We start from the raw sequence: 13,007 nt of genomic DNA, 5'->3' as shown, positions 1-13,007 counted from the left end.
CCAGCAGATTTCACAAACTGCGCTAGCAAAGAGATCAAAGTTTTACCAGCGTACATTTGCAGTGGCTAAAATCTAACTTTTACCAGCACATTTACGCGATAGGAAAAGTTTTTTTTGCCAGCGCTTTTCATTTTATGCTGGCAAAAGTTCTAATACCAACATTGAATTGCCAACCCCCTTTTACCAACACATCATAGGTAAATTCTATTTTACTAGCACAATACTAACTTTTGTTAGCACAAAAATGTGTTGGCAAAAGTGACATTTCTTGTAGTGTCCTCTGCCACGTCCTACTCCAGGTGGTTTCCTATCTAAAAACATAGAAGATGATAACTTTGTGTCAAGTAAAAAATAATCTACAGGATCCAAGAGCTTGAAAGCTGTATATATTTAGGCGAATATAGGATAAAGTGTTTTAGAACTACTTATTACAATCACATAATCATATACCTGATGGCTGACCGACTCTTAGTTTCTTCTTGAACTTTGTCAATCGCCTCAAAAGCAACGACAATTAGAGTTCCATTAATTAAATCAACAATTTTTTTTTTTTTTAAAAACATAAAGGCTACAAGCGGAGAACAAATAAAGTGGGGAAAAGATATAAAAAGCACGCCTCCTTCAAAGTTGGAAAAGAAATAAAAAAAAAAAGTGGTGACAAATATTAATGTATTAATCATCCACAATATCCAAAATACCTAAGTATATAAGTAGATCAACACAACACCTATATAACATGAGAACAAACTTTTAATGGGAATAAGAGACAAAGCTTGCATTATAAAAATAAATACATAAAATTTAATGTCTAGGAAATCAAAGTGAATATAGCATATAACATTCATAAAAGCAAGCATACCCAAAAGAGTTCATAAGAAATTAACAGGTAGAGACATTTGACATTACCCATAAATTAGCAGATAAAAAATTTATTGTTTGATTTCCAAACTGAAATTAATTCTTCGAAAGCAAGTGAGCAGAACCTTCTCTTTGTTCCTGAAAAATGGGGTTGATTCACTTTCTTAGGGCTTCATTTTTCTTATCTTTCCAACCCAAAAGAGTTCCTTGAGTTTCTATGCAGAGTGCAGTGTTATCATCCTTCTTCTCTAGTGTCACCACCATAGTCTCACTGTGTTCCTCTTCTCCGCATCAATTTTGCATGAAAATTTAAAGAAGACCAAAGCAAAACAGAAGTATATCTTACGTATTATATTTATAACAAAAATCGTGAAAACATTTTTTATTGAGATCATCATAGGTTCTTTGAAATTGAATGTTTCGTAGCGAAAAACAACACAGTCTGAGTCGTATTCATGGGTCTGGCTCAAATACCTCGTTTGAAATCGGTAGCAAATCGGCAGTGTCCTGAGTGAGAAGCCATCCATATCTTCCTTTGCTTCTTCGTCGGTGAACAAATTATTTCCTTCACAGATTGATTTCCTTATTCAAGGAGTTAGAATCGATTTTGACGATTACAGGATTGAGGATCGATTTCCTTATTGAAGCAGTGAGAATCGATTTTGATGATTATAGGGATGGGGATTCTTAATAATTAGTTGTTCTGTTTTGATTGTTTCTTTTAGAATATTTCTAGCCGCCTCTCCTTCTCGGATCCTCATCATTAGCAGTAATCGTTAGGGTTAGAAAAAATAGATTTTTTTTTCTAAGTTAACGGTTCCGTTAACTCGACGTTAACTTTGCTATAGAAAAAAAAACAAAACGTTAAAATGAATCGTTAAACCAATAATTGACGTTAGATAAACACTTTTAATATATAAAGATATCCCTTTTAAAAAATAGTAAAATTGGAAAAAAAAAAAAAACTAATTGATTATTTAAAACTAAAATTATATTATATAATAGATATCAACCATATTTCTCATTTTTTATCCCTCATATACTAGTTAGAGATATTAATTAGAAATTAATTAATTAATTTAAAGAAAAATTATATTTTCTTATATCTCTTAATTTTATCCCTTAAACATAAACTATCAACTTTCTAGAATAAACATAGTTTATTATCAAATCGTTTTCTATTTCTCATATAACTTTTGTGAATTATCAATAATTATAATAATCAGACATAGATATATGTATGTGTATATCTGGTATTTTTTGTATTTCCTTGATGATAATTAGAAAGAGCTATTACATATTCCTCCATATGTACATATTGATGCCTCTCCTAAAGTATAATTCAAGATCCATACAACTTAATCAATTATGTATGCCGTTAGACATGCAGTTTAGGGTTAGTCATTAGATAAATATTTTAGTATATTAAATATAAAAATTGTTATGCCATTTAGGGTTAAAAATTCAATAGATATTTTTTGTTTTTTTTATTTATTTATTAATTTTTCTTTTAAAATCAAGTTATTATATAATTTATAAAATTTTAGATAGATAGATATTTTATTTATTTAATTATTAATTATATGATTTAGAAAATTTTGATTAAAAGATTAGAAAAAATATTATTTATAAAATTTGAATTAGATAGGTAGTTTTTTTTTTATATAAATATAAATAATTTTTCATGAAATGAATAAATTAATGATGATATTAATAAATGATTAGACATATATTTAATTAATATAAATAGTTCATATAGATAGATAATTGATAGTTTGTAAATATATAGTATGGTTTTAGGATATTTTTTATTAATTTTTCTTAACTTTAATTAGATTTAGTTAGCTAGTGATAATTTTAGTTAGTACATAGTGACATTTTTTATTTAGTAGATAAATGATAAATATTAACCGCTAATGCAACGTGGTGTAGTTAGGGATTATAACTAACTAGTAAACATTTCGCGCTTTGCGACGAGAATATATATAAAATATTTTTTATTATATATAAAATATAAATTGTTTATTTTAATTAATAATAATTACTTAGTAAAATTATATTAAAATTTTAACTTTACTATTAAAAAATTTGTGACATAAATACTTAAAATATTAAATTTGTTGCTAATAAATATGTGAATTCGAAAAATAGTAGCATAAATTTTTATTTATGGTTTAATTTTTATTCTGATGTGTGTGTTAAGTTATGGGTTCGAATTTATTGCGTGTGTTTTTAATGTTTGAGCTTTAGTGTTTTACTGGGGTTGTAATGTTTGAGTTTGTGTTTATGAGATCTGTTTTTTTTTTTTATTATTTATTTTTATAGATTTTGAGAACTTGAAATTTGATGTTGTTTCTTTCTCTCAAAAAAAAAAAATTGATGTTGTTTCTATTGATTATTAGTGAAATTTCGTATTTTAATATTCACAGTTTAATTATTTAATTAAGTGATTAATTAAATGCGGAATTATGAAACTGATACTGAAAACAGTTTTTCCGTAGTTACAGAATACAACTGTGTAACTCCAGAGAAACCCAGAAAAACAAACAGTGCATAAAAGTAAAAACACACAAGATTTTTTAACGTGGTTTCAACAATCCTTTCAGATTGTTACTAGTCCACGAGGCCACGCCCAGAGATAAGATTCATTAGATTGGTATCAAAAAATACAAAGTAATTGACTTATGCATAAATAGACTCCCTCTTATTGTATGCTGCAAGCTTGATGTATTCCACCTACTAACCGAATCTTGATAAAACTCCAAGTGCTCGAACTCCCTTCGATCACCTTGAAGAGTGCTTGAATCCTCCTGATTCAAGGTTTAGAGGCTATCTCCCGAAAGCCTATACAACCATCTCCCGAAGGTTGTGTGCTTGTATCATCCCGATGCAAGACTTCAAAAGCAATCTCCCGAAAGCTTGTAAAACCCTTCTCCCGAAGGTGTGCTTGTATCCTCCCGATGCAAGACTTCAAAAGCAATCTCCCGAAAGCTTGTAAATACCTTCTCCCGAAGGTGCATTGATGCTCTTCTTTGTTGTAGACTTGAATACAGACTCAAGACAATACAAACAACAAATAAACAGAGTAAGAGTCGAACAGCTCTTCTCTACATAACAAAGACACTCTTTCCTTAAGATTTGAAAGTGAATGAAAGAGATACAAAACCTAGCTGCTATATGATGTATTTATAATGAAGATACATCTTATTGACAGCTTACATTCGGTCTAAACAAGACCTCAGCCCACTAGAAACTTCCCTAAAATAATTCTTCAATCAGTCCAGGAATTTCCGTTTCTGTACCTACAGAATCGTGGGCAGTAAGTACAACTTTCCTTTTATAGAAAAGGAAAGTTTAGCTTCAGTTAACTCTTCAAGAAATCTGATCTGAGAAAATGGAAAACTCAACACTGGATCAAATTATACAGCTGGTTAGATAAAAACGAAATGGGTAACCAAACTTACTATTTTTACCTTTTTTCCAAAAATAGGAAAGCTAGACAACTATCCTTCCAAGTTTAAAGACACAAAATAGGAAACCATATTAAACACATACCAGCCGAAATATACAATAAATAATAAAATACTTTTGTCAATTGAATATGCCAAAATGGAATTAACAATCTCCCCCTTTGGCACTTTGATTGACAAAACATTTTATTATGAGAAAACCTGCATCAAGTGTTAGAAACCAAAGCAAACAGCTTCTTAAAGATAAAAGAGTATAGAAAATAAACCCCCTGCATGAAAGCACTCTAACACATAAAACAAAGAACTTTTTTTGGACGGAAAAGCTTACAAACCAAAAACACAACAACTTTTTAAACGAAAAAGTGTACAAACCACAAACAAGCAACTCCCCCTAAAACCAAGGGTCCAGAGTTGTAACATAGAATCCAAACAATGAATCCAAAAAAAAAAAAATAATACTACTCCCCCTTTTTGTCTATCAAGGAGCCAAAGATAACAAAAAAACATAGACAAAGTCATAAGTTCAAGCATACATTACTAAAAAGCAAGAGATAAAAGATTGAACCACTTATTCATCATCATTGGGTCGGAAGTATTTCATGATGCTGTCCATCTTCCTAAGAAGCAAGGCCTGACTTGTCTCCATTCTTCCCAAACGCAAATTGAATTCTGCCATTTCTGTAGGAGAAGAAGTTGAAGCACATGCAGCAGCAGGATCATTTGTAATACCAGGGGAAGTAGACCGAGCCTTTCTTTGAGCAGCTTTTCCTTGAGGAGGCTTCTCAGGAATTTTGAAAGTGGTTCGAACAGCAGGCATCTCAATTGATTCATTCTCAAGAATCAATTCCTCTTGATCAGATAAAATCTTATAGATTAAATGAGGAAAAATAAGATTGAGCCTAGGTTTCTTGCCCTTTCGAAGAGAAACAATTTGCTCCCAAATCATGTCAGCCAAATCAATTTTAGCACCAATTGAAACTTTATACAAAAAGAAAGCAAGTTCATTTGAAACATTTACCGGATTGGAGCAAGGAAACAAATTGGATAGGGAAAACCTCATGAGAGCAGCATGTTGATAGGTGAGTTGAGACATATGCATGGTGTCAGAGAGTTTAACATCATTATCACCAGTGAGATAACCGAACACCTTTTGACGATCAAACTCCACATCAGTTGGCTCAATTCCCATAGGCAGATTGAGAGTTTCAGCCACATCATTCACAGTAAAGGAATACCAGTGTCCTCTGACAAATACTTTGCCAAACACAAAAGAGTCCTCATCGAGAAACTCATCAGTGATGTTAGCATAAAATTCCTTCACGATTCTATCCACATAGCCATCAAAACCGATCAAAGTATCTACCCATTGTCTTTCTTTCAACATGTTATAAACCCCAAAAGGCTTATGAACAATGACATTAAAATTTTTCTCCACAGTAAAATTCCTATTCTCATAGAATTTCATATCTCTAGCATGATCATTATAGCAAAAGTAATGAGAGTGGGGCTTGAAGTTATCAAGAGAAATACCAGAGGGCCTTTTTCTTTTCTGTGGAAGAACAGGATTTGGAGAGACAATGGGCCTTTTTCCTTTGTCCTTCTTTGGAACTGCAGCAGGGACAGGAACAGGTTTTGTAGTGACAGGATCAGCCTCTGGTTCTTCACTCTCGGATTCAGAATCATCAACAGCAGGTTGGTCTTTGGGCACAAATTCTTCACTTGAATTGGACAAGCCCTCTAAATCATGATCCTCCTCAGTTTCTTCAGGTTCAGAATCCGAGGATGAGACGGAAGGGGGATTCTCCTTGAGATTTTTGGCCTTTGAAGACGAAGAAACCACCTTTTTCCCTTTGGATACAATTTTAGGTTGAAACACTTCGGGCTTTTGAGGAGTGGAAACCTTGGACCTTGTTCGAGAACTCACCGTGGGCAAAGTCACCATAGCTTTGTCGACATTAGGAGCACCATTCGAAGAAGAGGACTTCTACAATGTGTGATCGGATGAATGAGATTCATCATGATCACCAAACCCAGGTGTTGAAGAAGCAATTAGAAAAGCAACGACAGGTGGAGAGGCGAGATTGATCACTGATTTTCGAGCTTGGGTCTTCGATTTTCTGGCAGATTTCGTCGGAGCAGAGGATGAACCAGGAGCTCCAGTCGCTGGTGCAGGCGGCGCCGGAGGGGTAATCGGAGATGCAGAGGCAGAGCCACGAGAGGGCTTCTTGGACGGTTGGGCATTCTTAGTTTTGGCCATATCTCTTTGAAACCCTAGAACACAAACACTCCCACACTTTGAAAAAATTAGACCTTTGAGAAAAAAAATAGAAAGATAAGAGAGAGTGGTGATCGTGGGTGAGTGGGTAGTTGAGAATATATACACATGATTTTACTTTCCCAAAATCAGAAAAAATTGAAAAGGAAAGTAACTTCCTTACCTTGGAACCACGTGTGGAGAGGAAAAAGGAAACCAAAAAAGGTTTTTCAAAAAATGGTCAATGTTTCCTTAATTGGAAAAAGGAAACCAAATATCCCCTCAAAATCTAAGTATTAAATATCCCAACCAAATCCGAAATTGCCTCCAAAAAGGACACAAAAAATAATTAATTATTTAAGGACAAGTTTCCTAAAAACACCAAAATAAGACCAAATCTCCAAACATAAAGGAAACACAATATAAAAAATACAATTAAAACATGTTTCTGCAAATGAAAAAATAAAAGAAAAAATATTAACAAAGAATCGAAAAAATATGCCCCCCTTTTTCTTTAATTTTTTCAAAAAATGCCCCCCAAAATTTTTTTTTGCAAATAATGAACAAGAGAACACAAAGAGACACATAAAGCACTAATCACCACTTAAGAGCAAAAAATAGTGTCTAATAATATAATGAAACATAACAAGATAAATAATAAGAAATTTTTAAGAAAGCTCAATTGACAAACTCGGTCACAAATTTTTTGTTTGTTTGTTTTTTTTTTATTTAAAAGACAGAAAAAGAAAATAACCTTGATATTTTTGTAACTAAAATTCACAATGTCCGCTTGTCTTTGTCCCTGATGAAAAAATCAACCTCATAAGAATAGTCAGAAATTATTTTATCAAGCTAATGAAGTAGTAGAATGAGGTCATACCGGTTACACAGGAAAAATTAACTCAGTCACCAAGAATATTAAAGAAAATCAAACAGTATGTAACGACTTTATAACACCATTATCGAGGATAAATTTTTTTTACCACAAACTGTGTCAAGCATAAGTGTGTGAAAGTGTAAGCAGGGAACATTGCCCAATATGTCAAAAAGACTTTTTCTGATAAATTGTAACCATAGGAGACGCTGTCACACTACCTCAATGGTGGCCCTTTTCAATGGTAGCGTATCTTCTACATAACTCCTAATTACATAGTTCCAACTTACTCAGAGATGGCTTTCACACATTGAGATAGGTAGCTCTATTCATCCAATGGAGCTTGAACACACAGTTTTTAAACATCATTATTCGAAAATGGTAGCTTACATAACACTGTTTGATGAACCCGAATATTCTTGTGAGGAGTGAACAATTTTCCCGACAAACTTGTATGACACCATAACATTACAACATTAGCAATAAAATAATGACTGTAATTCTTATAAGGTTGAGATTTTCTCCTAGGACAAGGACAAGACATTATGAACTCTAAGACAACTCAAAAATCAAGGATTAAGAAGAACAAAAACATTAAACAGTATAAACCCCTAAGGATTTCCTTAGAGATATAAAACTGACTGAGTCAAGAGCTTTAGTAAAAATATCTGCAATTTGTTTGCTAGTTTCAACATATTCTAAGACAAGAATTTTATTTTCCACAAGCTCTCTAATAAAGTGATGACGAATGTCTATGTGCTTTGTGCGAGAGTGTTGAACAGGATTCTTAGAAATGTTTATAGCACTAGTATTATCACAAAAGATGGTTAAAGTTTTCAAATCAAACCCATAATCTGCCATCATTTGTTTCATCCATAACAATTGGGTACAACAACTACCCGCAGCAATATACTCAGCCTCAGCTGTGGACAGAGAGATTGAGTTTTGCTTCTTGCTGTGCCATGAAACAAGATTGTTTCCAAGATAGAAACATCCACCACTAGTACTTTTTCTATCATCTGCATTACCTGCCCAATCAGCATCACTAAAGCAAACAAGGTTAGAGTTAGTGTCTTTAGAAAACCAAATCCCAAAATCAATAGTGCTATTTACATAGTGAATGATTCTTTTCACAGCCGAAAGATGGGATTCCATGGGATTTGCCTGATATCGTGCACAAACACCAACACTATAACAAATGTCAGGATGACTACCAGTAAGATAAAGCAAACTACCTATCATACTTCGATACAAAGTTTGATCTACCTTTACTCCTTGTTCATCTTTGCTTAATTTCAAAGTTGTGCTCATGGGAGTGTTGGTATGTTTGGCTTTCTCAAGACCAAACTTTTTCACCAAGTTCTTTGCATACTTGCTTTGAGTGACAAAAGTTCCCTCATCTGATTGCTTCACTTGAAGACCGACAAAATAAGTGAGTTCACCTACCATGCTCATTTCAAACTCCTTTTGCATTTGGGAAACAAAAACCTGCACTTCAGAGTTAGAAGTAGAGCCAAACACAATATCATCAACATATATTTGAGCAACAATTACATCAGAATTAATGTTTTTGATGAAAAGTGTTTTATCAACATTTCCTCTCTTGTAATCATGAGAAAGCAAAAATTCAGTTAGACGCTCATACCAAGCACGTGGTGCTTGTTTTAGACCATACAAAGCTTTGTCTAACTTATAGACATGATCAGGAAAATGAGGATCCTCAAACCCTTTAGGTTGTTCAACATACACCTCTTCTTTTAACAGCCCATTCAAAAAGGCGGATTTGACATCCATTTGATACAATTTAATACCAAGAATGCTAGCTATGGAAATAAGTAACCTGATCGATTCCAGTCTAGCTATTGGAGCAAATGTTTCATCAAAGTCAATACCCTCAACTTGAGTGTATCCTTGGGCAACCAACCTTGCCTTGTTCCGAATGATAGTGCCAAACTCATCACTCTTATTTTTGAAGATCCACTTGGTTCCAATGATGTTCACAAACGGTGGTCTTGGAATCATTTTCCAGACTTTGTTTCGAACAAACTGATGTAGCTCATCCTGCATAGCAAGAAACCAATCTTCATCCATTAGGGCTTCTTTTACAGATTTTGGTTCTAAAGAAGAAATAAAAACATAAGAATTGAATTATATTAGCATATTTTCTTCTTGTAACCATGCTCTCATCAAAGTTTCCAAGGATGAGATCTGAAGGATGATTCTTTTTAACCCTGGAGGATGGTTCCCTCTGTATTGGATCAGCGATTGAATTTGAAGAATGCTCGGATTCTTTTGTTGTTGGGAGTTCTGTAGCAACAGATTCCTGCACTGTAGCCTCGACAACTGCTTCTGTAGCTTCGTCAGGTTCCTTTTCCTCAGCAGCAGGCCTTTCAAGCAGGTCCTCATTCTGTTCTTCTGTAGAAAACTCAGAGAAATCTTTTAGGTCATCAACAACAACATTAGCAGATTCCATAACAGTTTGGGTTCTCATGTTATACACACGATATGCCCTACTATTTGTGGAATATCCTAAGAAAACACCTTCATCACTTTTAGCATCAAATTTACCAATGTAATCACGATCTCTTAAAATATAACAAACACATCCAAACACATGAAAGTGACTTACATTTGGTTTCTTACCTTTCCAGATTTCATATGGTGTTTTGTGAGTACCTGGACGTAAGAATACTCTGTTGATGGTATAGCAAGCAGTGTTAATAGCTTCGGCCCAAAGACGCCTCGTAAGCTTCTTGCTATTCAACATTACTCTAGCCATTTCTATTAGAGTACGATTCTTTCTTTCAACCACTCCATTTTGTTCAGGAGTTTTAGGAGCAGAAAATTCATGAGAAATACCGTTAGCTTTACAAAATTCATCATATATGGTATTTTCAAATTCATTTCCATGATCACTCCTAATCCTAACAATTTTACCAATGTTACAATCTTTTTCAACTCGTAATTTTAAACACAAAGATTGGAAAGCTTCAAAAGTATCAGATTTTTCTCTCAAAAAATCCACCCATGAAAATCGAGAAAAATCATCAACACATACAAAAATATACCTCTTACCATTCAAGCTTTCTACCTGGATTGGACCCATTAAATCCATGTGCAAGAGTTCGAGAACTCTAGAAGTATTCACATCCAGGACACTCTTGTGAGAAATTTTCAGTTGCTTTACTAACTGACATGGTCCACATTTTCCCAACGACTCCTTACCTAATTTAGGTAATCCTCGAACAATCCCTGAAACAGACAAATTTTTTTTCAGATTTTTAAAATGAATATGACCAAGTTTTTCATGCCATAGATCAGTTGTATTTTTAATGACAGAATGACAAGTAGCATACGTAGTGAGGGTATAACAATTATCACTAGATCTCAGCCCTTGTAAGACAATTTCATCAAGAATATTATATACATAGCAATGATTGCTATCAAAGCTCACTGTATAACTCTGATCACAAATCTGACTAATGCTAAGTAGATTAGCTTTTAGTCCTTCAACCAACATGACATTCTGTAGTTTAGGAAGTCCTTCGAACTTGAGAATTCCCATTCCTATGACTTTTCTAGTAAGACCATTACCAAATGTAACTTCTCCACAGTGCATTGGTCTTATGCTCACAAGATATTCTTTTTCACCTGTCATGTGTCTAGAACAACCACTATCAAAGTACCACATGTTAGAAGCAAATAAGTAGAACCTACCAAGCATTTGTTTTTGACAACCCATTTTTGTTTTTGTAAAACATGTTTATTTTCAAGATAATTAGATTTAAACATGTTTTGCATGGTTATGCACTTAGGTCGAATGTGACCTTTTATTCCACAAAAATGGCAAATAGGGATGAAACGTCTTTCAATCCCTTTGAAATTGTCAAACTTACCGTGCTGCTTCTTTTCTGTAACAGCAGAGTGCTTTGCTGTAGAGACAGAAACCTGCGAGGTAGAAACAGTTCTTCCAGAAACAAAACTATTAGATTTAACAAAAGTGGTTTTAGAATCAGGTTGATTAGATCAATAACCCAGACCCGCATGATTAGTTTGGCCAGATTTTTGAATTTTCTCAAAAATGGTGGAATCTGGATTTAGCATTTTAACATTCTTTTTAGTGTTATCAAGTTCCTTGGTTAAAGAAATAATCTTAGACTCTTTTAAAGACAGTTCAGATTCACAACATTTAAGTTTATCTTCAACTCATTAATGTTGTTACACAAGACTTTATTATCTTTAACCAGGGAGAGATTTTTAGCACATATTTCCAACCACTTACCAAACATTACCTTGTAGGATTCAGCCATAGAATTCTCATCAATTTCTGACTCATCTAATTCGGATCTAGATTCTTCCTTGTTGTCATCGATCAGGATATTATTCATGCAAATGGTCTTTTCTTTTTCCTGCAAATTTCTTGCCAAAACACTTGTTAGGAAAACCTTTTCTTTTCATCCTCACTACTCTCAGAATCATCACTCCAAGTAACATTTAATCCCTTTTTATTTTTCTTTAAGGTATTAGCACATTCGGATTGAGTGTGACCAAAACCTTCACATTCTCTGCATTTAATACCTTTTTTATTGCTAGATGAAAAAGGTTTAGAGGGAATATTACCAGAAATGTTACCTTTTGGGCTCTTTGAAAAGTTCTTTTTATTTCCAACAGATTTCATGAATTTTCGAAAAATTTTTGCCAGCAGAACCATTTCATCGTCATTTTCATCATCAGAAATAATATTTTCAGAAGCATTAAAGGCAATACCTTTACTTTTCTCATTCGAGAGACTTTGCTTACTCTTTTTCTTGATCTGTTGATTCAACTCAAAAGTTCTTAAAGACCCCATGAGTTCCTCAACCTTCATTTTGCCAAAGTCTTTTGCCTCTTCCATTGCAAGAAATTTTGTGTCAAACCTATCAGGAAGCACTCGAACAATTTTTCGAACCAAGACAGATTCATCTAATTTTTCTCCCAAGGCAAAAAACTCATTAGAAATATAAGATAATCTTTCATAAAAATCATTTAAAGTTTTAGTTTCTGACATTTCTCAATTCATCAAATCTAGTTTGCAACATGGTAAATCTTGATCTTTTCACATCAGCAGTTGTTGGATATATTTTACCAGGATCTAGATTTACTAACAAGTATGTTTCATTAACATCCTAATATGAATTCTAAAACAATGAAATAAACACGTATAAAGTTTAGTAAACATTGGGTGCAGCGGAATATAATGACTCATTCCGTTCAGATCTCTAGCTCTTGATTCCTTTCTGTAGCAGAGCATCACCAAGATCTAAACCTGGATCTCTTTCTTTCCTTCCTTTGATGCTAAATCTCCTTCTTGTTGTTTGGAATCTCCTACAGTCTTACACACTATGATTGAGATACCACTTGATGTGTGTGGGCACTCGCTCATTCACTAATGGCTAAAAATATTTAGTGTGAAGAAAGGCTTGGTGTTTCGAATTGAAGAAGAAAGAAGAAGGAAGAGGTCTCGTCTAGGTTTTTAGCTTTGGAGGCATTAGTTGGATAATGAGACCATAAC

General features: G+C 33.6%; 1 protein-coding gene and 1 long non-coding RNA gene across 2 annotated transcripts; both read right to left on the bottom strand.

Moving 5' to 3' along the window:
* Positions 1-276: 276 nt before the first annotated feature.
* Positions 277-1,738, bottom strand: LOC133036542 (uncharacterized). The gene is made up of 3 exons (XR_009687152.1): positions 984-1,738; positions 451-497; positions 277-311 (listed from the first exon to the last, which is right to left on the bottom strand). It is a non-coding gene; the product is annotated as an uncharacterized LOC133036542 (long non-coding RNA).
* A 3,808-nt stretch (positions 1,739-5,546) lies between these two features.
* Positions 5,547-6,585, bottom strand: LOC133037072 (predicted GPI-anchored protein 58). Its single transcript, XM_061113885.1, has 4 exons — positions 6,418-6,585; positions 6,253-6,309; positions 5,938-6,132; positions 5,547-5,582 (listed from the first exon to the last, which is right to left on the bottom strand). Exons 1-4 carry the CDS (start codon positions 6,583-6,585, stop codon positions 5,547-5,549), a joined length of 456 nt encoding a protein of 151 aa, XP_060969868.1.
* Between the last annotated feature and the right edge of the window lie 6,422 nt (positions 6,586-13,007).

The sequence above is a fragment of the Cannabis sativa genome, chromosome 4 (assembly GCF_029168945.1).
Source record: "Cannabis sativa cultivar Pink pepper isolate KNU-18-1 chromosome 4, ASM2916894v1, whole genome shotgun sequence".
Lineage (NCBI taxonomy): Eukaryota > Viridiplantae > Streptophyta > Magnoliopsida > Rosales > Cannabaceae > Cannabis > Cannabis sativa.
This window is presented reverse-complemented; position numbering and strand designations above follow the sequence as displayed.

Bases quoted from the DNA above. Each gene is read 5' to 3' on its own strand.
- LOC133037072 (XM_061113885.1), bottom strand. From the start codon at position 6,585: ATGGCCAAAACTAAGAATGCCCAACCGTCCAAGAAGCCCTCTCGTGGC. The intron at 6,310-6,417 runs GTGATCAATCTC...ACATTGTAGAAG, and splicing joins AGACCCAAGCTCGAAAATCA to TCCTCTTCTTCGAATGGTGC. The intron at 5,583-5,937 runs GTTCCAAAGAAG...TGTTTGGCAAAG, and splicing joins CTGTTCCTGTCCCTGCTGCA to TATTTGTCAGAGGACACTGG.